The sequence below is a fragment of the Hemicordylus capensis genome, chromosome 6 (assembly GCF_027244095.1).
Source record: "Hemicordylus capensis ecotype Gifberg chromosome 6, rHemCap1.1.pri, whole genome shotgun sequence".
Classification (NCBI taxonomy): domain Eukaryota; kingdom Metazoa; phylum Chordata; class Lepidosauria; order Squamata; family Cordylidae; genus Hemicordylus; species Hemicordylus capensis.
In genome coordinates this window covers 5,505,295-5,532,235 of record NC_069662.1, presented here as the reverse complement: position 1 = coordinate 5,532,235, position 26,941 = coordinate 5,505,295, and the positions used below count along the sequence as shown (strand labels likewise).

Genomic DNA, 26,941 nt, shown 5'->3' with positions numbered 1-26,941 from the left:
GAGCCATAATGGCCAAATGCCATTGTTGTTGGGGGTTATGGGAGTTTAACTGAGGGACCCAAGGTTAAGAACCCCTAATATTCAATGTTTGCAAAAGATTCCAAATTTAATTATTTTAATGCTTATATTATTTTCATTCTAAACTGCCCAGAGATGCAAGTTTTGGGCAGTATAGAAGTCTGATAGATAGATAGACAGACAGACAGATAGACAGACTTGAAACCCCTTTACTAACTGCTGGTCCGGGAAACTGCGCATGAAGAATGTAGCGGTCCTTGAAACTCTGCACGAAGAATTTAGCGGTCCTTGACTCCAAAAAGTTTGAGAAACACTGCTCTAGGTCCTCTTGCACTTTGTAAAATATCATATACATTCATTCCAAGTTGGTCTAGAAAGAAATAGTCTGCCTACTTGCCTTTCACTATCCCTACAACTGGACTAAATTTGGTCCAAATCCATTAGGCAGTTCACAAGTTAGCCCACCTGTGCCTCTCACGTTCATTTGTCCGCCATCTTGAATTGGGGTGGATGACATCATCACAAACTATGTGTTTCAGGTGTCCCTATGTGTCCCTACACTTGTACCAAATTTGGTCCAAATCGGTCCCCACTTGTACCTCAAATGTTCACATATCCACCATCTTGCACCAGGGTGGATGATATCATTACAAACTACATCCTTGAGGTGTCCTTATGTGTCCCTACACCTGTAGCAAATTTGGTTCAAATCAGTTAGGCGGTACACAAGTTAGCCCAATTGCACCTCGAATGCTCACGTGTCCGCCATCTTGAACTGGGGTAGATGACATCATCACAAACCATTGCAGTGTCCCTATGTGCCCCTACAACTGTACCCGACTTGATTCGTATTGGTCCAGACATTGCGAAGTTGATACAGGGGGACACACACATGGACAGACACACACATGGAATGCCAGGTGATCTCATAAGCCTACTGGAAATTAGGCTAACAATTGGAAGGAAGGATGGAAGGGAGGAAGGAAGGAAGGAAGGAAGGAACTAAAGCCATATTCACACATTTTGATCAACGCTTGTACAATCTGTGTACAGTGTTCACTCAGGTACAGATCTGTACGCAGGTACAGTTATCCAAACATTATGCTGAACACAGGTGCAGCAGTACCCTTCCTATCTGTACCCTGCATTTGAGGGACCTGAAACCAGGTTCACATTTAAAATGAATGCAGGTACCATCATTCACACAAAAACATTATGAGTGCACAGATATCTGAACACAGGTACAACATAATGTCTGAAGAGGGCTGAAATTAAACCATAAAGGAAGGGGACTAAAATAAGGGGTTGATGCAAAAGGCCCTTTCAGCAATTTTAGGAAGTAGGTACAGTGGTGAAAACAAGACTGAGCACTGAGTGCTCGGATTAATGGTTCCTTGGTCCCCTCTCCAGCTAAAAGATGCTGTGGTCTTGGACTCCACAAGTGTCTTGTGACCTCAGGAAACAGGGTTCAGCTAGGTAATTTTGGACCCTGGACCTAATGAGCTTGCAGCGGGACCTGCAAAATAAGCAGTGAGGAAACCCTTGACTAACAAGCAGAAGGTTGCCGGTTCAAATCCCCGCTGCTACTATATCAGGCAGCAGCTATATAGGAAGATGCTGAAAGGCACAAGTCTGAGCCAGAGTGCATTGGGGAGCAGGGCGGGGGAGACTACACAACCCCCAGAGGATTACATCTTCTTGATCATTCACCACAAACTCTCAGATCTGGATCAGAGTGCATTTGCAAAAATGAAAATGAAAATAAATAAAAAGACAATGCGAGCCCCAGTGGATTCACACAGCTTCTTGACCATTCACAAACTAACTGGGACACAGCACGTGTCCCTTGTTCCATAGTTCAAACACAAAACCAACTTTCCTTTCCTTCATAAGGAAAAAAAATTAAAACCACAACACATGCCACTTGCTTAACAGTTCTCATGCAGACCTTTTGGATCACAAACCAACTTGAGCACATGGCATTTGTTTAAAAAAAAGTTTGTGTATTCAGATATAACAGTTCCATTTTCACTAGGTGTGAAGTACTCTATGGATAGAAATAACTGTTTCTGGCAGCTTTACTGCAGTAGGGGATTGACGAAATCACAGGATTGACCAATTTCCTTGAAATAAAAATACTCAGAGTCCTGAACTACGTATGTGCCCAATTCCATAACTCTAAGCCCAGCCATTCTGAAATGTAAAGAGTTGTTGGGGTGGGCGGGTATGTTGCACCTTTTTTAATGAAGGAAAAGGGCAGATTCTTTCACATGGGGGGTAGAATGATGGTACAAAGGGGTGGGGCGGGCTTCAGTTCATTTTTTAAAATATAATTTTATGCTCTGAAACAAGCCACTTATAGGACTCTGACTTTTTTTGAAGTTTTTGTTTATTTTAAATAAATCATTAAAAAATAAAATCATTGACCAATCTGCTTCAAAATCAATACACAGAGTCCTGCTAACCTGTCCTACATCTGAGACCAATTTCAGAACTCTAGGGCAAGCCATTCCAGAAGAGTAAAAGGGGGTGAAAAGACAGAAAAAGCAAATTTCTGCCTTGAAACAAGCCACTTATATGACTTTTTTGGAAGTTTTTTTTTTAATTTAAATCAATCATTAAAAATCAATGAATTGACTGATCTGCTTGAAACTCAATACACAGAGTCCTCTAACCTGTCCAACATCTGTCCCAAATACCAGAACTCAGGCCAAGCCATTCTGGAAATATAGAAGTGGCCCTCTTTTCCCTTGAGGAAAATCATGGGGCCCTCTAGGAGAGTGGGCACATGGACCCGAGCCCCTAGGTCTGTGCCTAACAACATCCTTGTCAGGGAATGAGTACATGGAAGGGACTTCGAGCCAGGACTTCTGGGTTCTCCCTCCCCACACAGTACTGAGACTGCAGAGGAGGGCTTGAAGGGAAGGTGGGAGCCAGTCTCCAAGAGGAGGCATGGAAACAGTCGTGTCAAGGCAGGCCTGGGCCCAGAATGCCGTCCTGAGTAGCTGCTTTCCTGATGCCAGCAAGACCTCTCCTGTGCCTACTAAGAGTCTCTGAGGATTCTTGGATGCATGCTTCACCTGGCTGCCTCATAGGTAGAGGTAAGGCAGCGAGGGGTTCCTAGAGTTGCCATGCCCCCCGAAATTCCGTGTCTCACCCAGATTTTAAGCATCCCACCCAGATTGCTTAGCCCACCCAGATGCACCAGGATTTCAGCTTTCATTTAAAAAATAATAATAAAGCTAAGCTCTAGCCCTTGTAGAAGCAGAGTTATAGAGCAAAACGTGCAGTCACTATTCTGCTCAGAAATTATGTCAAAGCCTATTTACATAATATGCAAATTAGGTACTTGGATTTGGAAAGCCAGACTATGGCAGCCCTAGGGGTTCCCTGCCCCTTAGCTTGACAGGACCAGATACCTCCTGGCTCCTCCCTTCCCAGAGAAGCCTCCTGTTCAGGCCACAGTCCCTGAATCTGGATCATTTTCCTTCTCCATCCCTTCTCCCTTTGTCTATTAGATTGTAAATAGAGTTGCCACGCCCCCCGAAATTCCGGGTTTCACCTGGATTGTAAGCATCTCATCCAGATTGCTTAGCCCACACAGCTTTGCCTGGATTTGAGCTTTCATTTTAAAAAAAGGGAAAAAAGAATAGAAAAGCTCTAGCTGTTGTAGAAACGGAGTTATGGAACACAACGTGCAGTCACTCTTCTGCTCAAGAATTACTTTCAAGCCAATTTACATAATATGCAGATTAGGCACCAGGATTTGGAAAGCCAGAATGTGGCAGCCCTAATTGTAAGCCATTGTTTTAAAGTGTGCACTTCTTTGAGTGCACTGGCAAAAGGCAGTAATGTACACAAAGTAAACAAGCGATCAAATCAAAATAAAAACAAAACCAGACAACATCTCATCCCAAGAGACCTGTGCCCTTTTCAAGAGAGCCTCCTTCCTTAAGCAAAATAGAGCTGGCCCCGGGGCAGGACTTTGCTAACTGTACTTCTGGGCGGGGCCTTCCAGGTACACTTGCTGTGTACTTTGGCAACACCTTATCATTCCCTTAAAATAACACTTTGAACTGAACATTGCCCTAGATCAGTGGTAAAAGCAAGACCCAGTCCGGACGGGGCTGCAGTCCCAGCTTTGTGCTTAGAGGTGGCGCACAGGAGTATCCCCCAAAAGCTCTATGCTTTAAAACAGGGGGGTCTCAGCCTTGGCTCTCCAGTGATGTGGTTAAACTACAACTCCCATCAACCCATTTGGACTGAGGATGATGGGCAGAGGCGCTTTGACCCCTGGCCTTCCAGGCCAAAGTTCAGGGCCTCCACACACCCCTGGGGGCCTCCAAATCTCCTTAGCCTGTCAATGGCCAGAGAGCCAGCCTTAGCGCTGGCCATCACTGTGGCGGGCAGCCAGCCATGACCTCTGCTTCAGAGGCAGAGGGGGAGGGGGGGGGAGAAATATGTGGGATGGGAATATGTTAAGTTGCATGTTGAAATGTTTCTGCTGATGCACATTTGCATACATGTACCTGCATAAATGTATATAATGCATAAATGTGCATAAATGTACCTTTCCAGTAGGCTTATGAGATCACCCAGCATTCTGTGTGTGTGCCCCATGTGTCAGTCCATGCATCCTGACTATCAACTTTGCAACGCCTGGACCGATATGAACCAAATCGGGTACAGTTGCAGGGACACACAGGGACACCTCAACGGCTTAGTTTGTGATGACATCATCCACCCCGCTCCAAGATGGCAGACGCATAAACTTTTGAGGCACAAGTGGGCTAACTTGTGAACCGCCTAACGATTTCAACCAAGTTTGCTATGTGTCCCCTATGAAGGGACACACAGGGAAGCCCAAAGGGTGTGGTGTGTGATGATGTCATCCACTCCAATTCAAGATGGCGGCCATGCAGGGGCGTAACGATGGGGGGGCAGGCACCACCCCGGCGGGTCACGTGGGGGGGTGCCAAAAAGTGGCATCCCCCCGCCCCCCCTGGATTGCCCGCTGAGTGTGGCGGCGGGTGGGCAGTGGCGATTCAGCGGTGGCGGGTGGCGGCAGTGGCTGGTGGCTGGCGGCGATGTAGCAGCCTGAGCGGCGGCGGAGCGCCCGCCGAGGAGTGCAGGCAGAGCAACGCCGAGGCCTGCCATCTGGCCCAGCGTCGCTTCCCAACTGCGCAGGCACAAAGCGACACCGGGCCAGACGGCAGGCCTCGGCGTCTCTCTGCCTGCACTCCTCGGTGGGCGATCCGCCGCCGCTCGGGCCGCTACATCGCCGCCAGCCACCAGCCACCGCCGCACGACGGCGGGCGACCCGCCGCCGCTGCCCGCCACCGCTGAATCGCCGCCACTGCCGCCGCCCGCCAACGCCGAATCGCCGCCACCGCCGGCGATCTGCCACCTGGGGTGCCGCCGGCACAGGTATGTGGGGGCCGGGGGGTGGGGGGTGCGGGGGGCGCCATTTCAGGGCCAGAGCTTGCCCTGGGCGCCGTTTCCCCCCGATACGCCACTGCGGCCATGTGAACCTCTGAGGCACAAGCAAGCTAATTTGTGGGCTGTCTAATTTAAACCAAATAAGGTACAGTTGCAGTGAGTGACACACATGGACACCTCAAGGGCATAGTTTGTGATGATGTCATCCACACCGATCCAAGATGGCGGACGCGTAAACTTTTGAGGCACAAGTGGGCTAACTTTGGAACTACCTAACCGATTGGAACCAAATTTGCTACAGCTGTAGAGACACATAGGGATGCCCAAAAGGTGTAGTGTGTGATGATGTCATCCACTCCAATTCAAGATGGCGGCCGCGTGAACTTCTGAGCCGCAAGCTGGCTAATTTGTGGACTGCCTAACCTATATGAACCAAATCGGGTACAGCTGCAGTGAGTGACACACACAGACACCTCAATGGCATAGTTTGTGATGATGTCATCCACACCGATCCAAGATGGCGGATGCGTAAATTTTTGAGGCGCAAGTGGGCTAACTTGTGAACTGCTTAACTGATTTGGGGGCCTCCAGAGGCCTTTAGGTCCAGGATCCAAAATTACCTAGGTGCACCTCTATGGTCCAATGACGTCTGGGGAACAAAGGTTGAGAACTCCTGTTTGATTTGCCTGCTGCTTGCCACTACCCGCTGCAAGATTCTGGAGGACAAGAACATAGGAAGCTGCCTTATCCTGAGTTAGACCCTTGGTCCATCTGTAGTGTCTACACTGACTGGCAGCAGCTCTCCAAGGTTTCAGGCAGGAGTCTCTCCCAGCCCTACTTGGAGATGTTGCCAGGGATTGAACCTGGAACATTCTGCAAAGCAGATGCTCTTACTACCGAGCTACAGGCCCGTCTCAGGAGGCTGAGGCACTTTCTCTTTCCAGGTCAGGGAGAGTGCCAGCAAAGCAAACAGAAAGCAGTGGAGGGGACCCAGTGCCACCCTAGCATGGCTACGCTCCACAGCGGAAGGTCAGCAGTGAAAGGCCAACTGACAGAGCTTAAGGAGGAGAGCTGGTCTTGAGGTAGCAAGCATGAATTGTCCCTTTTGCTCAGCAGGGTCTGCCCTGGTTTTCATCTGAATGGGAGTCTACATGTGTTAATACTGTAAGGTATCCCCCTTAAGGGATGGAGTCGTAGCCCAGTGGAAGAGCATCTGCTTGCATGCAGAAGGTCCCAGGTTCCCTCCCTGGCAGTATCTCCAGATACGGCTGGGAGAGACTCCTGCCTGCAACCTTGGAGAAGTTGCTGCCAGTCTGTGTAGACAATATTGAATTAGATGGGCCAATGGTCTGACTCGGTATACGGCAGCTGCCTATCTTCCTAAAGCTCTGAGGAACTCCTGCATGTGATTCCTGGGCACAGCGTTTGAAAACCAGCAACCTTCAAAGAGAAAAGAAAGAGCAAATGAGGAAGAAATTGAGGGGGGTGGAGAAAACAGTGAAGGATGTTGATTTAATTTGGGAAGGATGTGGGCTTCCCTTTCTTTCCCCCTCTCTCTGTCCTCAGCAGATTTTCCCATCTGTTTTTGCCCGACTCCTGTCTCCTTTTTGACCCCCCCTTGCTGGTTAGGGGCATGGGCTCCTCCAGTTGACTCAGCAGTGTCCAATTCTGCTGAGTAAGTTCCCACCCCCCACCCCGCCCGCCCTCTTGGCCACTTCAGCCAAAAAATCAGAGACTGGGGCAAGGGGACACAACGCTCAGGGGCTTCTCTCCCATTTCTTCCTTCTCTAACCCACAAGATTACAAGCAAGGGAGAGATCCTTGTATCCTGCATCCTTCTCCCTGACTGGAAAGAGAGGATATATGATCCAGATGCCACCTCTTCCCAAAAACCTTGGAAACCAACTTTCCTCCCCTTCCCCCATGCTAACACAATAACACCTCCACACACACACACAACACACACAGCACTCCCAGATCAGTTGCTGGAACCCAGGGATCCTGCTTCATCATCCTCCCAATCACCGCCCTTCCCCAGCTCGTTACATCCAGTACTGCCGCCGCCCCAACCCCCACCATGCATCCTTTCTTCCAATGAGCAGAAGAGATAATTTATTATGTACAATCACTAGAGCAATGCTCCCCCTGCACAGAGAATCCAGGAGACCTGGATTCCAGCCAGCAAAAGGAAATAAAAGGAAAGAAAAGAGAAGAAAAGAAAAGAAAAAAGAAAAGAAAGGGCACAGGGAAGGGGGAAGGAGGAAGTGGGAAACATTACAAAAATATCTGGGATCAGCAAAAAGTCAACGCCAGGAACCACGTCTGGAGACCAACAGGGAGAGATCCAAGTTCCATAGAATGGAAAAAGAGAGAGAGAGAGAGAAATAAAAGGAGGAGCATTTCTTGCACCATATATAACAAGAATATAACCCTTTACTTCATTGTCATGGATCAGAATTGCTGTAAACATGTACCCAAAATTGGAGGGTGGATTAATCAGCTCTTTTAGCCCCCTTTAACTACCCTCGTTATGTGTACAGAAGATTAGTTCAAGAATCTTGAGGAGAGCTGCTAGCCTGTCTGAAACGATCTTAAGTGCTGTGTCTTTGGATAGTTCTGCAGAACTTGTGCTTGTGCATTTTGCGGGTGGGTGGCTAGAACCACAGCTTCTGATATCCCATGGGGTCCATTTCTAAACACAGAGGCATTGGGGCTCAAGCGTGATGTGAAAGTTGACCTCCTAACCCAGATGTGTGGGAATAGGCTGTGATTGTTGAGTGGGAAATGGATGTGCACTCTGCACATGAGACACTGTCTTTATAACTACTCTGCATGCCCTAGTAGTCCAAAGCCCTGGGGCACAGATTTTAAAGAGCCCAGGTTCCCATTAAGCTCTGTGCAGCCTCCATGGGGGCAGACTGTGGTTACTGGGTGAAAAATCAACATGCACTCTGCACATGAGTCACAGGTTCTTGTCTTTGTAACAACTTTGAATTTCCCAGTACAATGTCTGAGGGTTCCGATCAGATCTTATGCCTGAGTTCCTATTAAGCTCTATGCAACCTACTATTTGCTCTTCCTGTCTTGTCCCAGACCTCTCGGTCCCAGCTCCATTTTGGCAAAAATCCACTTTCATCCTTTCCCAAAGAAGGTTTGATGGAAAATCCCAGTCCCTCGACAGCTTACTCTGTAGTACTGTCAATATTATTATTATTATTATTATTTATTCAATTTCTATACCGCACTTTCAAAAATGGCTCAGGGTGGTTAACACAGAGAAATAATAAATAGATAAGATGGATCCCTGTCCCCAAAGGGTTCACAATCTAAAAAGAAACATAATTCAGACACCAGCAACAGTCACTGGAGGTCCTGTGCTGGGGGTGGATGGGACCATTTACTCCCCCCCCCGGTAAATAAAGAGAATCACCACGTTAAAAGGTGCCTCTTTGCCCAGTTAGCAGGGGGACTAACTTGGACTAATATGTCAGAAGATCTCTCTCTCTCTCTCTCTCTCTCTCTCTCTCTCACACACACACACACACACACTTTTCAGCAAATCCATTATCAGTTATAAAGACACACAGGGCAGCATCCAAATTAAGTTAGCAGAGGCGCTCTTACCCCTGGACTTCTGGGCCGAAGGGCCTCCACAGCCCCCCCCACCGGAGCCCCCAAATCTGTCCTTGGTGGTGTGGTCGCCCAGTGGAGCATGATGATGCTTAATTTGCTGGGGAGGGGGCCCTCCAAAGGCCTTGAGGTCCTGGCTCCAAAATTATCTAGGTGGACCTATGTAAGTTAGTAATGACTAAGTCCCATTAAAATGAAGGGGACTTAAATTAGTCATGACTAATTTGTGTGTTCATTTAAATAGTGATTACCTGTGACTAACTAGTCCATGCTGCCCATAATCTAGAAGCTATAAGTGTATCAAGAAATTAAAAATGAGTATTGTGGATAAACAATCCCATCCCAAGGGTGTACAAGAACACTCATTAGAGCGAGAAATCCTGCAAAACCTGGGGTGTTCACATGATCTGCACTGTTGTACACCGTTCTGGGCTCCTTGGCGGAAGAGCAGGACATAAAATGTAAAATAAATAAATAAATGAATGAATGAATGAATAAAATGCGCCCTGCAGTCTCTTGAGCCCTAGTTTAAATTTTAACTGTGTGTTTACATACAGATTTGGGTGAGGGCTTGTCTTCATTTTGCACATAGCATTGCAGTGAGGTAGTACAACTGTTTCCAACCCCTAGACAAGTGTGCTGGAGGAGCAGAGTGATCGGAATACATTCTTCTACATTGGGGCTCAACAGTGCCGGCTACCACCCTCCGTTCGGTTAGCTGTGATGCAGGTTCACAGGGCTACCGGTTAGTATCCCTGCTCTTCGTTATAATCAAAAGTGCATCCTGTCACAGTTGGGGTTATTCTGGGGCTTGCACATAATGTCCAAAAATCCATCAAATCCCTCCAATTTTCTCCTTTTCCTTGCAACTCACTAAGGACTAGTGTCTTTACGCCTCAGGATTTCTAAAGGAAAACAAACTTGCTTGTGTGGCTGGAGAGAGAAGACTGGGATATTTAGCACTACAGTACTAAGAGAAATGCAGATTTGGGAGGACATTAAAGGGTTAAGGCTGGCAAGAGCAGGCGGCTACAGATTAGCGCCGGCAATAGAGACCTGCCGCGGCAGCTTGCGGAGCAAGCAGTTTTGAAATTTGCAGGACAGGCTTTCGCGTCCTGGCTTGCAAAATTGTATCGGAGCCAGTAGGTGGCGCCAGGAACTGGCCAATGGCGGAACCCTGGGTCCTGCGGCGGGGGGTGGGGTGCAAAACACCCATTCTTAAAGGGCCGCTACCCCTTAGCTCACCTGTCTACATTACTTCGGACAATTTGGAATTTTTGTTGTGAGGGGAGCGAGGCGGATATTCCCATGGGGCAATCAGGATAAATAAAAGGATGCCGATCTCTCCCCGATGATTGACACCCAGGACGTAGAGATGTGGGAAAGAATTTTCAGAACGTCAGCTTTCCAGGGTCAAAACGGGTGTCACTCCGAATTAAACAGGGTTTTCAGTCTAAACCCTCTGAATGTGTTTTTGTTTTTTTGTTTGTTTGTTTAGCTTGCTGCTGAGAGTTTGTTTGTTTGGCTTGCTGTCCTACTTTATTTGAGGAGTTTTCCACTTGCCTTGGAGAGTTTGTTTAAAAAAAAAAAAAGTATTCTTCCTTTTCAGAGAGAGAGAGAGCAGAGAAAAACAACAATGCAAAGCTAGCACGGCAAGACCAGGAAGCAGTTAAGGCGAGCGATGGGCGTGTAAGAGCAGGAATGAGGAAAGGGAGGGAAGGCAGGAAGAGGGCAAGGTCACGTGGCTCCTCCCGCCCCCGTCTGAGAAAGTTGCAAAGGCAGGAAGCGAAAGAAAACAAAGTTTCTAGCGACGACGCCGCGGCCGGGAAGCCAAGCGCCAGCAGCCAGAACAGGGGGCGGCAGCGACCGCAGCAGCGGCCGGAGAAGGGAGGCGTAGAGCGGCGCCAGGCCCGAGGCTGCGGTGATGGGCGGCGGGGAGCCCCGGAGGGGCGCAGCAGCTGGCAGCGTAAAAGGACGATCGGAGGCGGCGGGGATGGAGGCGTAGAGGTCACAGGGGGAGGCTGGCAAGCAGGAAACGGAGCGACAAGGCGGGAGGGAGGGGTGCGAGGGAAGCCGACCCACGGCGGAGGGGAGGCCTGGTGGCCCCCCCTTGGCTGGGTGCGCTTTCTTGAGACCGGTTTCGAGGCGTCGGAGAAGAAGCCAAGGAGCAGGGACCCGCCGCGATCCAGGAGAGGGCTGGTGTGATGTGTGTCCCCACCCCCAGGTAAACTGGGCAGGCCAGAGACCGGGCTGGCAACGAGCCCTGCGCAGGTTGTGACCGCGGAAAGCTCCCGCAGACTTCTGGCACCCGGACCAGACCAAAGGCGGACCGCAAAGATGCCGACACCTTCGAGAATCGCCGGTGCCTTGTTCCTGGGACTCCTCTGGGGTAAGAGAGGAGAGGAGGGCATATCCGCCTTTGTGGCTTGCTTGTCATAGTGATCCAGAGTCTTCAGATCTCTCGCGGGTGGCCAGCCTGAAGTTCCCTAGCTGTTCCTGGACCACAGCTCCCATCATGCCCAGCCATGATGACAGCTGGGGATGATGGGAGCTGTAGTCCAGACACAGCAGGCGAGGATCAGGCTGGCCACCAACGAGAGGTCTGAAGATTCCGAGTCGTTCTATCTGCCCTAAGAATCATTGTGTAACGTTCTCAGTTTGCCAGGACCGCAAAGGGAAATCCGGCCATTGAAACCTGTATGTGCTGTAAACAATTGGTGTCAAGTTTGCCACTTGCACTCAGGCTTCTCCTGATGGTAGCTGATGTGTTTGTCCCATCTCCTATAAAGTGGGGATCTGGGTTTTAGTTCAGAGCAAAAAAGGATGTGCAGGTGCTTTTCTCTGAAAGCAGTTTACTCCCAGGGGGAGAAAGCGCTGTAGGGAGGTAAGCCATAAGCAGGGGAGGGTTTCAATTAAAGAGCATTTCGCTTTAAAAATTTGGATCCTCTTCTGCACACCCTGCTTTATATCTCAGTGGAACAGAACCAGGTTGGACTAAATCATCCTTTTATTCCTTGTGTCACTACAAATTTTGGGTCCTTTGCCTCTCTGAACCACTTCATCTTCCCATAGCTCTTCTGTCAGCACCTGCCCCTTGGCCCATGAGAACAGCCCTGCTGGATCGGGCCCTATCTAGCCCAGCATCCTGTTTCACACAGTGGCCCACCAGATACCAATGAGAAGCCCACAGGCAAGAGCTGAAGGCATGCCCCCTCTCCAGTGTTCCCTATAAGGTGTGCACATGTTCGTGCGCTCACACATTTTTTGATGTCTGCTCAGTTAATTTTAGATCCCGCTCAGGTTGAATCAGGAAGGCCCCACTCTAGAAGTGTGAGCACTGTAACATCTTCCCTTTAGGGCAGGGATTCTCAAACTTGGGTCCTCAGGTGTTATTGGACTTCAGCTCCCATAATCCCTAGCCTCAGTGGCCTTTGGTTGGGGATTATGGGAGTTGAAGTCCAATAACACCTGAGGACCCAAGTTTGAGAATCACTGCTTTAGGGGATGGAGCCACTCTGGGAAGAGCATCTAGGTTCCAAGTTCCTTCCCTGGCATCTCCAAGATATGGCTGAGAGAGATTCCTACCCGCAACCTTGGAGAAGCCGCTGCCAGTCTGTGTAGACAATACTGAGCTCGATGGACCTATGGCCTGACTCAGTAGTGGTTAGAGTGATGGACTAGGACTGGGGAGACCTGAGTTCAAATCCCCATTCTGCCATGGTACTTGCTGGGTGACTCTGGGCCAGTCACTTCTCTCTCAGCCTAACCTACTTCACAGGGATTGTTGTGAGGAGAAACTTAACAATGTACACTGCTCTGGGCTGCTTGGAGGAAGAGCAGAATATAATTGTTTAAAAAAGAAAAAACTAGAATTCATTAACAAATGTGATTATATTGAACTTGGATTTGGTCATAATAATTGGGATATCTTTCTGTAGTGTGAAAGATACCCCCAATAATGACTGAACTGAAATTAAATACAATCACATTTGCTAATTATTTACAGCTCAACAGCTATTTGCTGATTTCTATAGTAATTGCCCCTCATTAGGTGTTATATTGGTATTACAAATAATAATAATAATATTTATTTTATTTATTTAATAAATAGTATCAACAACTGGTGTTAGGAGTGAGCCACTCTGTTTTGCTTGTATACAGGAGGGTTCGGTGTGGAAATGTAAGACCCATACTGTTACCCCTTATATATTACAGCTTTCCACCCAGTGATTTACTCCCCCGCCCCCCAATTATATATGCTTATATATGTCCCCAAACTGAGAATATAACTGCTTGCATCTAACAAAGTATGCTTTATGATCTACAGAAACTTATGCCACAATAAATGTGTTATTATCTAACTTAATAATAACAATTAAAATGTTGTTATTATCTAACTTGCTACCAGATTCTCTGCTCATTTTTGTTGCAACAGACTTAATATATCTTCTCCTCTGGAATGTAATTTGCTATGCTTTCTGTTCCATAGGTGTCCTTCAGCCCACTGAAAGTAATTCCTCCTACATGGGTGAGTAAGGAGATGGGGGTAGAAGGTCAAGGGATGGGACAGCAAAGGGAGATGGAAGATGGATGTGGAGGAGTGGCCAAAGAGTTATAAGGCCCATTCATACATTGTGTTCAACACTCGTACAACGAGTGTTCAGTGTATACAGGTACAAATCTGTACACAGGTGCAGTCATTCACCTGTTGTATTGAACACAGGTACAGAAGTACATTTCCTATCTGTACCATGCATTTAAAGGGCCTGTAACCAAGTTCACTTTTAACATGAACACAGGTACCGTCATTCACACAAATGCATTTACCAGTGTACAGACATCTGTATACTCGTACACCATAATGCCTGAATCAGGCTATAGTGGTCATAGAATCCCAGTCCTCCACAGTGGATAGATAGTCTTGGGCTATATTATTAATGGGAACTATAAACAATCTAGAAAGAATTGTGGGAGGACAAAAGCTGAAGGTATAACGAGAGTCTAATTGTGCAGCTGAACTTCTCCCTTCCTCCCTCAGCTGTCTGTCAAGGCTACCCTGACATCCGGAGGGAACCAACCGGCCAAATCCACAGCTCTTCTACCCAGGGGATGGTGTATAGCAGCTGCAGCTGGGTCATTCTAGGGGGACCGGAGGACATTATCTCCATCAAGTAAGAAAGCAAACCCATATCCTGCCTTCAAGAGAATTCTGTTGTCCCCCCCAAACTAAGCCCTATTTCAGATGCAGAGCCAACCAGATCTGGGATCCCAACAGGATGAAGATGTCCTCTCTCATCCTGACTTCCTCTTTGGGCCGGTTCATACAGTCAGGTTTCCCCCTGTATGATGATCTCCTGATTTGTGTGGAGAATGATGAGTGTGAACCAAGCTTTCCATGGGTGCAGCCACTGGTTCTTGCCCCCCGCCCCACCTCACCCCACCCCAACACCTTCTTGGCACAAATGCACTTTTGAGGATTGTGGGGGGTGGAATTGCATGGAAACAAAGCCTGACCCACACGCATCCCTCTTTCTCTTCCGCAGGTTCCAGCATTTCCATCTCACCTGTGGCTCGGAGATGCTGACGATCCATTCGCCCTCTCAGCAGCCCAAGAAAATCTGTGGCTTCAGTAATCCCCAGGCCATCCATATCAAGGGAGGAAATGTGACCCTGAGTTACAGCTGGAAGTTCATGGCAGGAGGTGGATTTCAGCTGAGATACGAGAGAAGTCTGGGTGAGCAAAGACAAGGACTGGAGAAGCTTCTCATTCTAGCAGTCTTCCTCCCAGTTCTCTGCTGCTGTTCTGCTCGTATTCACTGTTCTGCTGTTTCCATTTAGCTATCCTTCCATTCTATTTGATTCACCTTTCCCTACCACAAGAGAGCTGGTCTTGTGGTGATTGATTGATGGACTAAATGCCTTCAAGTCGGTGTCGACTCTTAGCGACCACATAGATAGATTATCTCCAGGATGATCTGTCTTCCACTTGGCCTGTAAGGTCTCTCAGTGGTGCACTCATTGCTGTCGTTATCAAGTCCATCCACCTTGCTGCTGTTCGTCCTCTTCTTCTCTTTCTTTCAACTCTTCCTAACATTATGGACTTCTCAAGGGAACTGGGTCTTCACATGACGTGTCCAAAGTATGATAGTTTGAGGCTGGTCATTTGTGCCTCAAGTGAAAATTCTGGATTGGTTTGTTCTATGATCCATTTGTTTGTTTCCCTGGTGTCCATGGTATCCTCAAAGGTCTTCTCCAGCACCAAAGTTCAAAAGCGTCAATGCTTTTTCTATCTTGCTTCTTCAAAGTCCAGCTTTCGCATCCATAGAGTGTCACGGCGAAAACTATTGTCCGAACGATTCTAATCTTTGTAGGTGTAGACACGTCACGGCATCTAAATATTCTTTCCAAGGCCTTCATTGCAACCCTACCAAGTGCTAGTCTGCAGCATATTTCTTGACTGCTGTATCCTTTACTGTTGACAGTCGATCCTAAAATGCAGAAGCTATCCACCACTTCAGTGTCATCATTGTAAATTCTAAGGCTGGTTGCTGTACCTGTTGTCATTAGTTTAGTCTTCTTTACATTTAGCTGTAGTCCCATTTTTTCCACTGTGCTCCTTGACTTTCATTACTAGAGCTTGCAGATCATCTGCATTCTCAGCTATTAGGGTGGTGTCATCACCATAGCACAGGTTATTGATGTTTCTTCCTCCAACTTTAAAACCACGCTCATCTTCCAATCCAGCTTCTCTCAGTATATGTTCTGCATATAAATTGAATAAAGAAGGAGAAAGTATACAGCCTGATCTTTGTCGATCTGGAACCAGTCTGTTTCGCCATGTTCCATCTGGACTGTGGCTGGTCCTGTCATAGCAAGCATGAATTGTCCCCTTTGCTAAGCAGGGTCTGCCCTGGTTGCATTTGAATGGGAGACTACCTGTGTGAGCACTGGAATATATTCCCCTTAGGGGATAGGGCCATTCTGGGGAAAGCACCTGCATATTTGCATGCAGAGAGAGACTCCTGCCTACAACCTTTGAGAAGCCGCTGCCAGTCTGTGTAGACAGAACTGAGCGAGATGGACCAATGGTCTGACTCGGTATATGGCAGCTGTCTATGTTCATCTCTATCTGCCTGTTTCTGAGTTATTTCTACACCTGTCCATTGCTCCTTCCTTCTTCCTGTTTGTCCCATTTTTTAATCTGTCCTTCCATCTACCTACCCAGTACCATCCGTTACTCATCACACGATCATCCACTTATTATTGATTAATGTGCAAGCACTCATTCTTGTTCTGCATCCATTCTCCATCCATCTATTCACTCTCCTGGTTACCTCCCTGTCCATATGCAGTTTTTACGGCATTTAAGGAGAAACTTCAGTATGTAGTGCACCACTCTGGGCTCCTTGGAGGAACAGCGGGATATAAAATGTAAATAATAATAATAATTTAAGCACTCTGTATAATGATTATCATTAGACTGCTCACCAACTAAATAATATTTTTTTGTCTTTGACTGGTCACCTGCCTTTAAGCAAAACATTGATGAATTAATTGTTTAAATTACAAATAGATTTGAATAATCAAGAACCTAAATTTTTGAGAGTTTAGGGTATCTTTGAGATATTGAAGTAAATATGGACAACTCAACATTTAATAAACCTTGTGAGAGGGAAGGGCTATCTTTCAGGTTGGCCTTGTGATTCAGTGACAGTAACACGCCAGAAACAAATTAGTCTTATAATAATAAATAAATAAACAAAGGTGCTCTTAATTCTCAGGCCCATCAACTAAAATTTGCCGTTTCTGATTAAACCTGGTCCTAGCCAATTAAATAACCAAAGCTTTTGCTGGATTAATCTACCAGTTTAAAGCCTGCAGCTCTGCTAATTATTATCGTCATAACCTCTTGGGTCCCTGTGATTGGGGATGGGGCCGCAGCTCAGTGGCAGAGTGTCTGCTTTGCATGCAGAAGATCCCAGGTTCAATCCCTGGCAGCATCTCCAGGTAGGGCTGGGAGAGACTCCTGCCTAAATCCTTTTAGAGCAAGGTTTCTCAACGTGTGGGTCCCCAGATGTCATTGGACTTCAACTCCCATAATCCTGAACCAAAGGCCGCTGGGGCTGGGGACTATGGGAGTTGAAGTCCAATAACATCTGGGGATCCAACATTGAGAATCCCTGGTGTAGACAATACTGAGCTAGATGGACCATTGTTCTAACTCAGTATAAGGCATCCTCCCATGTGCCTACATCCTCCTTGTCTCGAGAGCAGTGGGTGCCAACCTGGGGGCCTCCAGATGTTGATGAACTACAACTCCCATCAGCCCCAGCTGCAGTGGGGATGCTGGGAGTTGCAGTTCAGCGACACCTGGAGTTGGCAACCACTGCTCTAGAAGGACCTGGGTTCACGCCCTGGCATCTCCAGGTAGGGTTGGAGAGCCACTGCCAGTGAGTGTAGACCAGGGATTCTCAACGTGTGGGTCCCCAGATGTAATTGGACTTCAACTCCCATAATTCCCAACCAAAGGCCACTGGGGCTGGGGATTATGGGAGTTGAAGTCCAATTACATCTGGGGACCCACACGTTGAGAAACCCTGACAATACTCGGCTAGATGGACCAAGGGTCTGACTCGGTATGAGCCAGTTTCCTATGTCTCTGTGTCTTTTTACACTCTCTCCCTCTCCTCTCTCATGCAGAACCTACATCGTGCAACGATACCTTGGACACCTTCTACGGGGTATTTTTCTCACCGGGGCTCAGCCTGGCTCACCTGGGCGCTGCGCACTGCCAGTGGGCCCTTGATGCCCACGACAGCCGTCCGTTAAGCATCCGCTTCACCTTCCTCGATTTGGATGTCGGGGACTCGCTGCGTGTGTACGAAGGGGCACCCGACCCCATGCTGCGTCCCCACTTGCTGCGCAACTTGGACTACACAAGCAACAACAAAGCGGTGTCTGTGGACTCCCCCTCCAGCCGTGCCTGGGTCGTGTACCAAGCCGCGCCGGGAACCATCGGCCGGGGCTTCAACGCCACTTACCACGTGCAGGGTTTTTGCGTGCCCTGGGATTTCCCCTGCGGCGGCGAAGACGGGGAAGGCACCGCCTGCTACAGCATTGCCGAGCGCTGCGATGGGAACTGGGATTGCGCCAACGGCGCAGACGAGGACGGCTGCGGCGGCTGCCCCCGTGGGCAGTACGCTTGCGGCAGGCCGGGGGCCGGTGAAGCCACCTGCTACGGGCCTGCCGACCGCTGCAATTACCAGACCTTCTGCCCAGACGCGACCGACGAGCACCACTGCCGCACCTGCCAGCCAGGCAACTTCCGGTGCCGAGACGGGCGCTGCGTCTACGAGAGCTGGGTGTGCGACGGGCAGGCCGACTGCATCGATGGCTCCGACGAGGAGGACTGCACCTATACCCTCCCGCGCAAGGTGGTGACGGCAGCTGTCATAGGCAGCCTGGTGTGCGGCCTTCTGCTGGTGATCGCCCTCGGCTGTACCTGCCGCCTCTACGCCCTCCGGAGCCACGAGTTTGGGTGAGGGTCAAGGCCGGGGCCTAAAAGGCATACGTGGCAGATCAGTAGGAACAGGGATGGATCTGGGGCACACGACTGAAACAGAAGGTTGAGGCAGGTGGGGGTGGGAGTTCAAGGGGTGAGGGCTGTACAGAGGGGGGATGTGGACAAGGAGGAGGAGCCGGGGTGATGTTCTGGAGTGACCATGGAATCTCAGGTTCTCTACACTGGATAGAAAGCCGGACATGGGGCACCAGCGGAAAAGGATAGCAGAATCAAGTGGAGGGTGAACATTTTGGAATGCAGCTACTGCCATTCAGAGTGGGAGGAGAAGAAAGAAGATAAACTTTTACTAAGGCAAAGAGAAGAGGAGACCGAGATGTGGAAGGAAGAGACCTCCATGGAGGAGAGGTCTATCAATGGCTGCTTATCAGAAGAGGGCTACAGGCCACCTCCAGCCTCAAAGGCAGGATGCCTCTGAGTACCAGTTGCAGGGGAGTCACAGCAGGAGGGAGGGCATGCCTTCAACTCCTGCCTGTAAGCTCCCAGGGGCATCTGGTGGGCCACTATGAGAAACAGGATGCTGGACTAGATGGGCTTCCTTGGGCCTGATCCAGCAGGGCTGTTCTTATGTTGTTATGAGAAGCTGGGTATGGGAGCTTAGGAAGAAGACAACAATGGGAGAGAGGGAGACGAGGGCCGTTGTTGTTCTCACATTTCCCCCCTTCTCCCTGCAGCATCCTAGCCCCCATGTCACGGATGGAGGCCCAGCTGGTGCAGCGCCAGGCTCCCCCATCCTACGGGCAGCTCATAGCTCGTGGAGTCATCCCTCCCGTGGACGGCTTCCCTACCGAGCACCCCAACCAGGTGAGATCCTTCCCAGCTGTCTTTCCTCGTTCCTTAGAATAGGGCTCAATCATCTCTATTAGGGATGTGCACAAGCCGGTTCGGTGCCTCCTTTGGGAAGCGCCAAACCGGCTCGGGCGTCCACAGCCGAATCGGTTTGGCGGGGCAGGGAGTGGTTCCCTTAAGAAGCAGGCCCTTACCCGCTCCGCTGCCGCCCTGCTGCTTTCCTGGGTACGGCACTCGCTCTAGCAAAGGCCACCGCAGCTGTGGCGCTGTTCCCTGCAGCCTGCGCATGCGGCATCGGCACGCACATGGCTCCCACGTGTGCCGATGCCACAGGCGCAGGCTGCAGGGAACATTGTCACCCCGGTGTTTGCTGGAGCAAGGGCCACACCCAGGGAAGCGGCGGGGCAGCAGCAGAGCAGGTAAGAACCTGCTTACCTGCTTCTTAAGGGAACCGCTCCCCGCCCACGCTGGCATGAACCATTCGCGCACATCCCCAATTTCTGTCTGTCTCCCTTGCCCACCTTGGTCCAGGTCCATGCGGGTCTCCCGTTCTTACCCAAAGGCAAGATTCTCATTGGGAAGCTGTTGCTAAGGACCAAGTTGCATGCTACATTGGTAACATGGCTGTGGTGGAGATTCCATGCCATAAACCCACTTCTTTGCATGGTGAACTGCTTGTATAAATGAGCACCCTGCATTTGGGGTCAGTTATAACCTCCCCTGGAAAACAGCCTTCAAATTAAGTCGCGTTTCATTCCAAGTGAGGTAAGGCTCACAACAGGCATTCTCAAACTTGGGTCCCCAGATGATGTTGAGCGACATCGCTTCTGCTGCCGTGGCAGGGGATGATGGGAGTTGTAGTCCAGTGTCATCTGTGGCCCCGAGTTTGAAACCCGTTGGCTTAGAACAGGGCTGCAAAACTTTGGCCCCCTAGCAGTTGTTGGACTACAACTTCCATCATCTCAGACTGTTTACCACTGTTGCTGAGGATGATGGGAGCTGTAGTCCTACGACAGCTGGAGGGCTGAAGTTGTGCAGCCCCCGCTTAGAGGCTGAAACTGGGGGACGAGGGCTCAAGGGTTTTGAGCAGCAGCAGCAAATAATGAAAGGAGACTTGAAGGCATAGTTTAACAGCTGGCCAGTTAGGACTCGTCTTACTGAAGGCCTGTTGGGTTTGTTAGGAACATAGGAAGATGCCTTATACCAAGTCAGACCCTAGCTCCATCTAGCTCAGTATTGTCTACAGTACACAGACTGGCAGCGGCTTCTCCAAGGTTGTCGGCAGGAATCTCTCTCAGCCATATCTTGGGGATGCTGCCAGGGAGGGAACTGGGAACCTTCTGCATGCAAGCAGGCAGGTGCTCTCCCCAGAGCATCCCCATCCCCTAGGGGGTATATCTTGCAGTGCTTACACATGTAGTCTCCCATTCAAATGCAAACCAGGGCAGACCCTGCTCAGCAAAGGGGATAATTCATGCTTGCTAGCACAAGACCAGCTCTCCTCCTCCTCCAGGAAGATTGTTGGTGTTGCAGCCTTTCTTATCATGAGTCCTGAAGAGGGCTCCAAATAGTCTCATTGTCCAAGCCGTCAAGCTCTGTTTTAGGCACCATTCACCTGAAAATCCCATCTCCTGCCAAGATCTCAGTAAAATATTGCTTAATCTCATGGTCTTAGGTAGATGGCTTTAATAGCTTGTCAGCACTGTAATTGTGATAGGTGCCCCCTGCCAAAGGAACCGTGGGGCATAGTTCTGGTGAGGGAAAGCCTTATTGTCTCCTCAACACGCTCACAAAACTACAACTCCCAGGGTTCCCTTGTGGGGGAGGGGGGAAGCTCTAACTATCCAGCAACTTTAACCGTGGCTTCAGTCGTACTCATTCCCTGCCTCCCTCTCTCTACCCCCTTTCAGAATACAATGCTGGGGAATCTGCGGTCTCTCCTGCACTTGTTGCGCCGCGACCCCGCTGCTGCCGCGGCCTCCAACGGGGGCCGCCGCCCGCATCGCAGCCGCTTCGTACGCCGGTTAGTGAGGCGCATGCGCCGGATGGGATTGCTCCCTCGAGCCGCTCCATCCTCCTCTTCTTCCTCCGCCGCCGCCGCCGCCGCCGCCACCACCACTGCTTCCTCACACTCAGTTCTGGACACCCAGCCTGAGCTGGTTCCCGGGGAGGAAAACACAACTTCCGTTCAGCAAGAAGAACAAGCCCCGCCTCTTCCTCAGAAGTTCCCGCCCACTCCCGCCGAGCCTGTGCTGGAGCCCCAGGCCCCGCCTCCTCTCACTCCGCGGCTTGGAATGATGCACACCCTCCGCGTGCGACTCTTCCCTCCCGCCCCGCCATGCTCCACGGTGGCAGGCAACCCCCTCAGTGCCCCACCGTCCCCCGAGGACGAGGATGATGTCCTGCTGGTGCCTCTCAGTGAGCCGCAACTCCAGAACGCCGCAGTGGCTGCAGAAGACTGGAGTGCCGACGATGAACCCCTTCTGACTTGAGAAGCCTTCCTCTCCGGGCCACCGCGGCCCTTTTATCCAACACTGGGCATTGCCTTTAAGAGCCTCACAGCCAGTTCCACATGCACAACCACCACCGGATTGAACCTTTTTCAGGAGTCCCACATTCAAAATCCGCCCCGCCCTCCTTCCCCAAAGGGTCAAATTTGTAGTGGGTGTCTAAAAAAATGTCTCATAGGTTATTTTTCCATGTTTGGCCTTGGAGCAAGAGAGTAATCTCTGGCTCTTGCAACACCTTTTCCTGAGTTATTGGAGGGTGCACATTTCAGTCGAGCTGGAAAGGGGAATAATGTGTGTGTGGCAGTCAATTAATGATTCTTAAAGGGAATTATTTTTCTCTGGAACCACCATTAAGTTCTGTGTAACAAGGCAAGAGAAAGGGGTCCAGCCCACTACGCTGATGTTCTTCATCTCTTGAAAGCTGCCAGCGACGGGTTTTTGCTCAGTAAAAATAAAGCTTATAGAGGGAGAATGTTAGAAGTACAGGCACTTGACATTTTTTTAAAAGGTTCTTAGAAAGTGAGGAGGAGGGGATGGAAAAGAAATATGTTCTGCAGGGAAACACTACAGTTATTTGTCTGCCTGAAAGGGGAAGGAAGCAAAGATATTTGTGCAGCCGTGAGGTGTCACCCTTAAAGGCAAAGTAACCCTTAAAGACAATGACTGGATTGGCAGAATCCCAGTTCTTATTTTGTAATGCTGCAGCATAGAAAACTTACACATGCCTGAGCTACAAAATTATTTTCTTGAGATTTTAGGAAGACTAAAAGAAGGGGATGAGGGTGAAAATGCATAAATTAAGTGACTCCACTGGAACTACTTTGGTGGTAGTCGAGAATAACTTTTTAAGACAAAGAGCAAAGATGGAATATATTTTGATCTTCTATTGATGTTTTGTAAGTAAATTATTTTTTAAAAGATAGCAAGTGAAAGAAAATTTTGCACATGTACTTGATCTAATCTGCTGTAAATAACGAAAATTTTGTATGGAGGGTTAAAATATCTTAAAGGCCATAAGCAATGAAGATTTTAGTAATGTTCATTGCTGATTATTTCTTATACTCGTTCAGTGACAAAAAGGAGGGAAACTAATACACACATTCAAATACTTCATAAATAAACTTGACCCAACATAAATATTTATGACAGATTATTTAAAAAAATAGAGTATCTCTGCTTCCTTTAAAATAAATTTTAGATTATTTTTTTTAGGATAGAGTGAAATTACAGTTTCATACAAGTCAGTGAGAGTATAAGGAAAATATTTTATCCTACATAAGATTTTTAGAACAATTATTCTCCTTTTGGATTAAGAAAACTGTCAAAGACAATGGCTACATTTTATTTCTGTATATTTCTTAGAGTGTTTAAAATTAAAAGCTAAGCGAAGATCTGTGTTTGTTTAACACCGTGTATATATACATGATGTGTTTCAAACATGTATATATCAATTTCAAAACCACCACAACAAAGCTTAGCCAAATGAAAAATAAATGTTTGAAAAATAAACTGAAAAGTCAAGAGTGGGTAGCATCCAGATTAGCCAGTCACGACTTAGCACCGTTGAAATCAGTGAGACATGTTAATCATGACCCACTTCAGACTCCTTAATTTCAATGGGACTTAGTCATGATTGGGCCTGGATGCTGCCCAATAAGTTTAAGTTGTGTTGCTTCGGAGTTGTGTTGTGAAAAGGACTGGCTGGAGACAGCTATGAGAACCGCTAAGGTTGAAGGCTGACATACTGCGCAGCGTCATTATCAGCATGGTGGGGGCTGCTGCATCCTTCTGCCTGCAGCATTCATGCAGTTGTGCAAGAGTGCTGTTGCCTGCATGCTGGAGTTGTGCAAACAAATTGCACGGGGGTATGGCTATTATTTCCAGTGGCTGTACCATTGGCGCAATTCCGTTGGTGCAATTCTTACCCAGCTACATGACTGCTGCTGTTATGAACACACAGCAGCTGCCGTGGCACTCAACACCTGTGGGACACTACGTAATACGTCCGCCCAAGAAATCTGTTTGCAAAAAAAATTAAAAAATGGGCTTGCGTCCCAGGTTCATTCTTGCTCTGAAATGTGAGACCCGATTCTTGTTCAAAGGTTCATTTTGGAAATCGTATTCTCAAAGGCAGTGGTGTGCATGGAAAAGGTTCCAGTTTTGTAAATACACAATTAAAAAAAGAAATGTACAATTTACTAATCTACAAATCCACCCCAGATCAATAGGATAAGCTACAATGCAAATGATGTGTGTTGTGTAGCAGGCAAAAGTAATGGCTTTAAAGGCAGCTAGTATTGGTGCCTTCTTTATCGCACAATTAAGAAGTTCCATCTGAAGGGAATGAATCTTTGGATTGGGTTTTCTGATTTTATTGGGCCATGGGGGCAAATGTGTGTGTGTGTGAGTATATATTATATATAATTAATATATATAATATAATTGGTTTCCTGCAGAAATTCTTCATGAGAAATCAGTGAGTCAGTGATGACATTTAGTGGAAATCGGGAGTTCATGTTTTCCTGCTGTTATGCTTTTCCCTGGGTATGAGTGGGGATAACAGTGGTAGCACTGTGTTAGCTGAGCAAATATTTGCACTGTGTGTTCTTGTCGGTGAGCTGTGACCACTAATTGGTGCCTGTCTGTTTGTTGTTTCACCTTCTGTTGCCTTGAAAGTTTTAAGAATTAAAAAGAAATTTTGAAAAAGAAATGGAATAACTGCAAGTTGGATTTTTTTTTTAATTTAATTCTATCTGCAAGTCAGTTAATTAATCTTGGTAGGGGCTCTTGTCATGGTCATTTATCTGGATCTAGAGCAGAGGTTCCCACCCTGGGCGGCCTCCAGATGTTGCTGAACTACATCAGCCCCTGCTACAGTTTACTGTGACTGGGGGATGATGGGAGTTGTAGTTCAGCAACATCTAGAGGCCCCCCAGGTTGGGAACCCCTGCTCTAGAGGTAAACACCTCTTAATCCACTTCAGTCCCCTATTTGTTTACACGGGGTATGTTGCAAATTGGAGTGTTGACCTCCCTGGTGTGATCTGGACTCACCTCTCTTTCATCTCAGGATAACAAGAACAGGTTTGTAATCCTGGACACACTGGGATTTCATATCCATGTAGATTGAGGTTATCCCCAGCTAAAAATCCTGAGAGTGAGTGAGTGATAAAATCGTTGTCTCACAGCTGAGTTGTGGTGGCTTACCATCAGTTTTTCAAATGAAATTTGAAAAATTTCATTTCAAATGAAACGAAACATCTGAGAACTTAATTATGCCAGAAGCTGTTAAAAACCGAAGCATCTGAAAACTTAATTATGCCAGAAGCTGTTAAAAACCAGAGATAAGAGAGAAAGCACTCCCGTGAAAATCTCAGCCAAAGGTCACCCTAAAGAGGAAGGTTTTTTAGGCTGGCATCTAAAAATAGGCAGTGAGGGAGCAACACAAATGTTTTAGGGAAGGTCATTCCAAAGTGTGGGGGCAACTACCGGAGGAGATCTTTCCAGTGTTGCCCTGGGGTGGGCTTCCGTGGGAGCAGGAACACACAAGAATGTTCTTTGGGTGAGCAGATTCGTGCAGGAGAACTGGGCTTTCAAGTACTTTGGACCCAAGCTCTTCAAGGCAAGGGTTCTCAAACAGGGCTTCCCAGATGTTGGACTGCAACTCTCATCTTCCCGCATAGCACACAGGAAGCTGCCATATACCGAGTCAGACCATTGGTCCATCTAGCTCAGTATTGTCAACACATACTGGCAGCAGTTTCTCCGAGATTGCAGGCAGGAATCCCAGCCCAATCTTGGAGATGCCAGAGAGGGTATTTGGAATTCCAGATGTTCTTCTCAGAGCGGTTCCATCCCCTAAGGGGAATATCTTGCAGTGCTCACACATGTAGTCTCCCATTCATATGCAACCCAGGTGCACCCTGCTTAGCAAAGGGGACAAGTCATGCTTGCTACCTCAAGACCAGTCTCCATTTGCCATCATCCCAGCCTTCAGCCATTGTGGTTGGGGATGATGGGAGATGGAGTCCAACAGGATCTGGGGCCCCACATCTGGGAACTCCTGGTTGAAGGCTTTAAAGGTGATAACCAGCACTTTGAAACACACCTGGCAGTGAATGCATCTGTGCTAGAACAGATGCTCTAACTGGAATCTTGTACCAGTTAGGACTCTCATGGCTGTGTTTTCCATTGAAGGGGCTTCAAAGCCAGCACCATCTACAGGGCATTACAACAATTCAAACAAAATATAACAGGCTTAGATAACCGAGGCCAGGAATAATGAGGATGGAAAGAGATGCAGCCGGCATACCAGCCGAAGCTGAGCAAAAGCCTTCAAGCTGTGTCAGCACCTGACCACCCAGACTCAAAATGGGATCCAGAAGATCAGCAGTCATGAGAACGCCAAAGATCAAGGGAGGAGGAGGAGGAGAACGCAATTGTGTGGGAGGTGGGAGCTAGATAGGATGGCTTTTCATCCACCCTCTGTCAAATGCTTGGGACATAATTTATTTATTATTTATTTATTCATCAAACTTGTATACCGCCCAAACTTTCATCTCTGGGTGGTTAACATAAAACAAAACACATATAAACATTAAAACAAATCAACAGTTTAAAATCAACCATGAAATTAAAACAGACCATTTTAAAAAGCTTAGAAAGCTTGGGTGAAAAGATGGGTTTTCAGGTGTTATTTATTTGTTTGTTTATTTGTTTATTTGTTTATTTGATTTATATACCGCCCTTCCAAAATGGCTTAGGGTGGTTTACAGTTAAAACAAACCACTAAAAACAGTAAAGAGCTAAAACAAATTAAAAACAATATAACTAACAATTTAAAAACATTTTAAAACAACAATTAAACCATTACAGTAATCAAAACCCCCGAAATCAGGTTTTAAATTTAAAAATAAACCAGATTTTAAAACCCTCAAAATTTAGGATACTGAGTAAGCTTGGGTGAAGAGATGAGT

The 26,941-nt window shown here is 47.9% G+C and overlaps 1 protein-coding gene across 1 annotated transcript; it reads left to right on the top strand.

Annotated features, from left to right (window-relative positions):
- Positions 1-10,407: 10,407 nt before the first annotated feature.
- LRP10 (LDL receptor related protein 10) lies at positions 10,408-24,676 on the top strand. The gene is made up of 7 exons (XM_053265110.1): positions 10,408-11,476; positions 13,577-13,615; positions 14,126-14,258; positions 14,631-14,821; positions 17,788-18,625; positions 19,342-19,471; positions 21,367-24,676. Exons 1-7 carry the CDS (start codon positions 11,425-11,427, stop codon positions 21,946-21,948), a joined length of 1,965 nt encoding a protein of 654 aa, XP_053121085.1. The 5' UTR covers positions 10,408-11,424; the 3' UTR covers positions 21,949-24,676.
- Positions 24,677-26,941: the final 2,265 nt, after the last annotated feature.

Excerpts from the sequence above, each read along its gene's own strand:
- LRP10 (XM_053265110.1), top strand. The coding sequence starts at position 11,425 with ATGCCGACACCTTCGAGAATCGCCGGTGCCTTGTTCCTGGGACTCCTC. Across the intron at positions 14,259-14,630 it reads GAGGACATTATCTCCATCAA|GTTCCAGCATTTCCATCTCA; the intron begins GTAAGAAAGCAA and ends TCTCTTCCGCAG. Across the intron at positions 14,822-17,787 it reads GAGATACGAGAGAAGTCTGG|AACCTACATCGTGCAACGAT; the intron begins GTGAGCAAAGAC and ends TCTCTCATGCAG.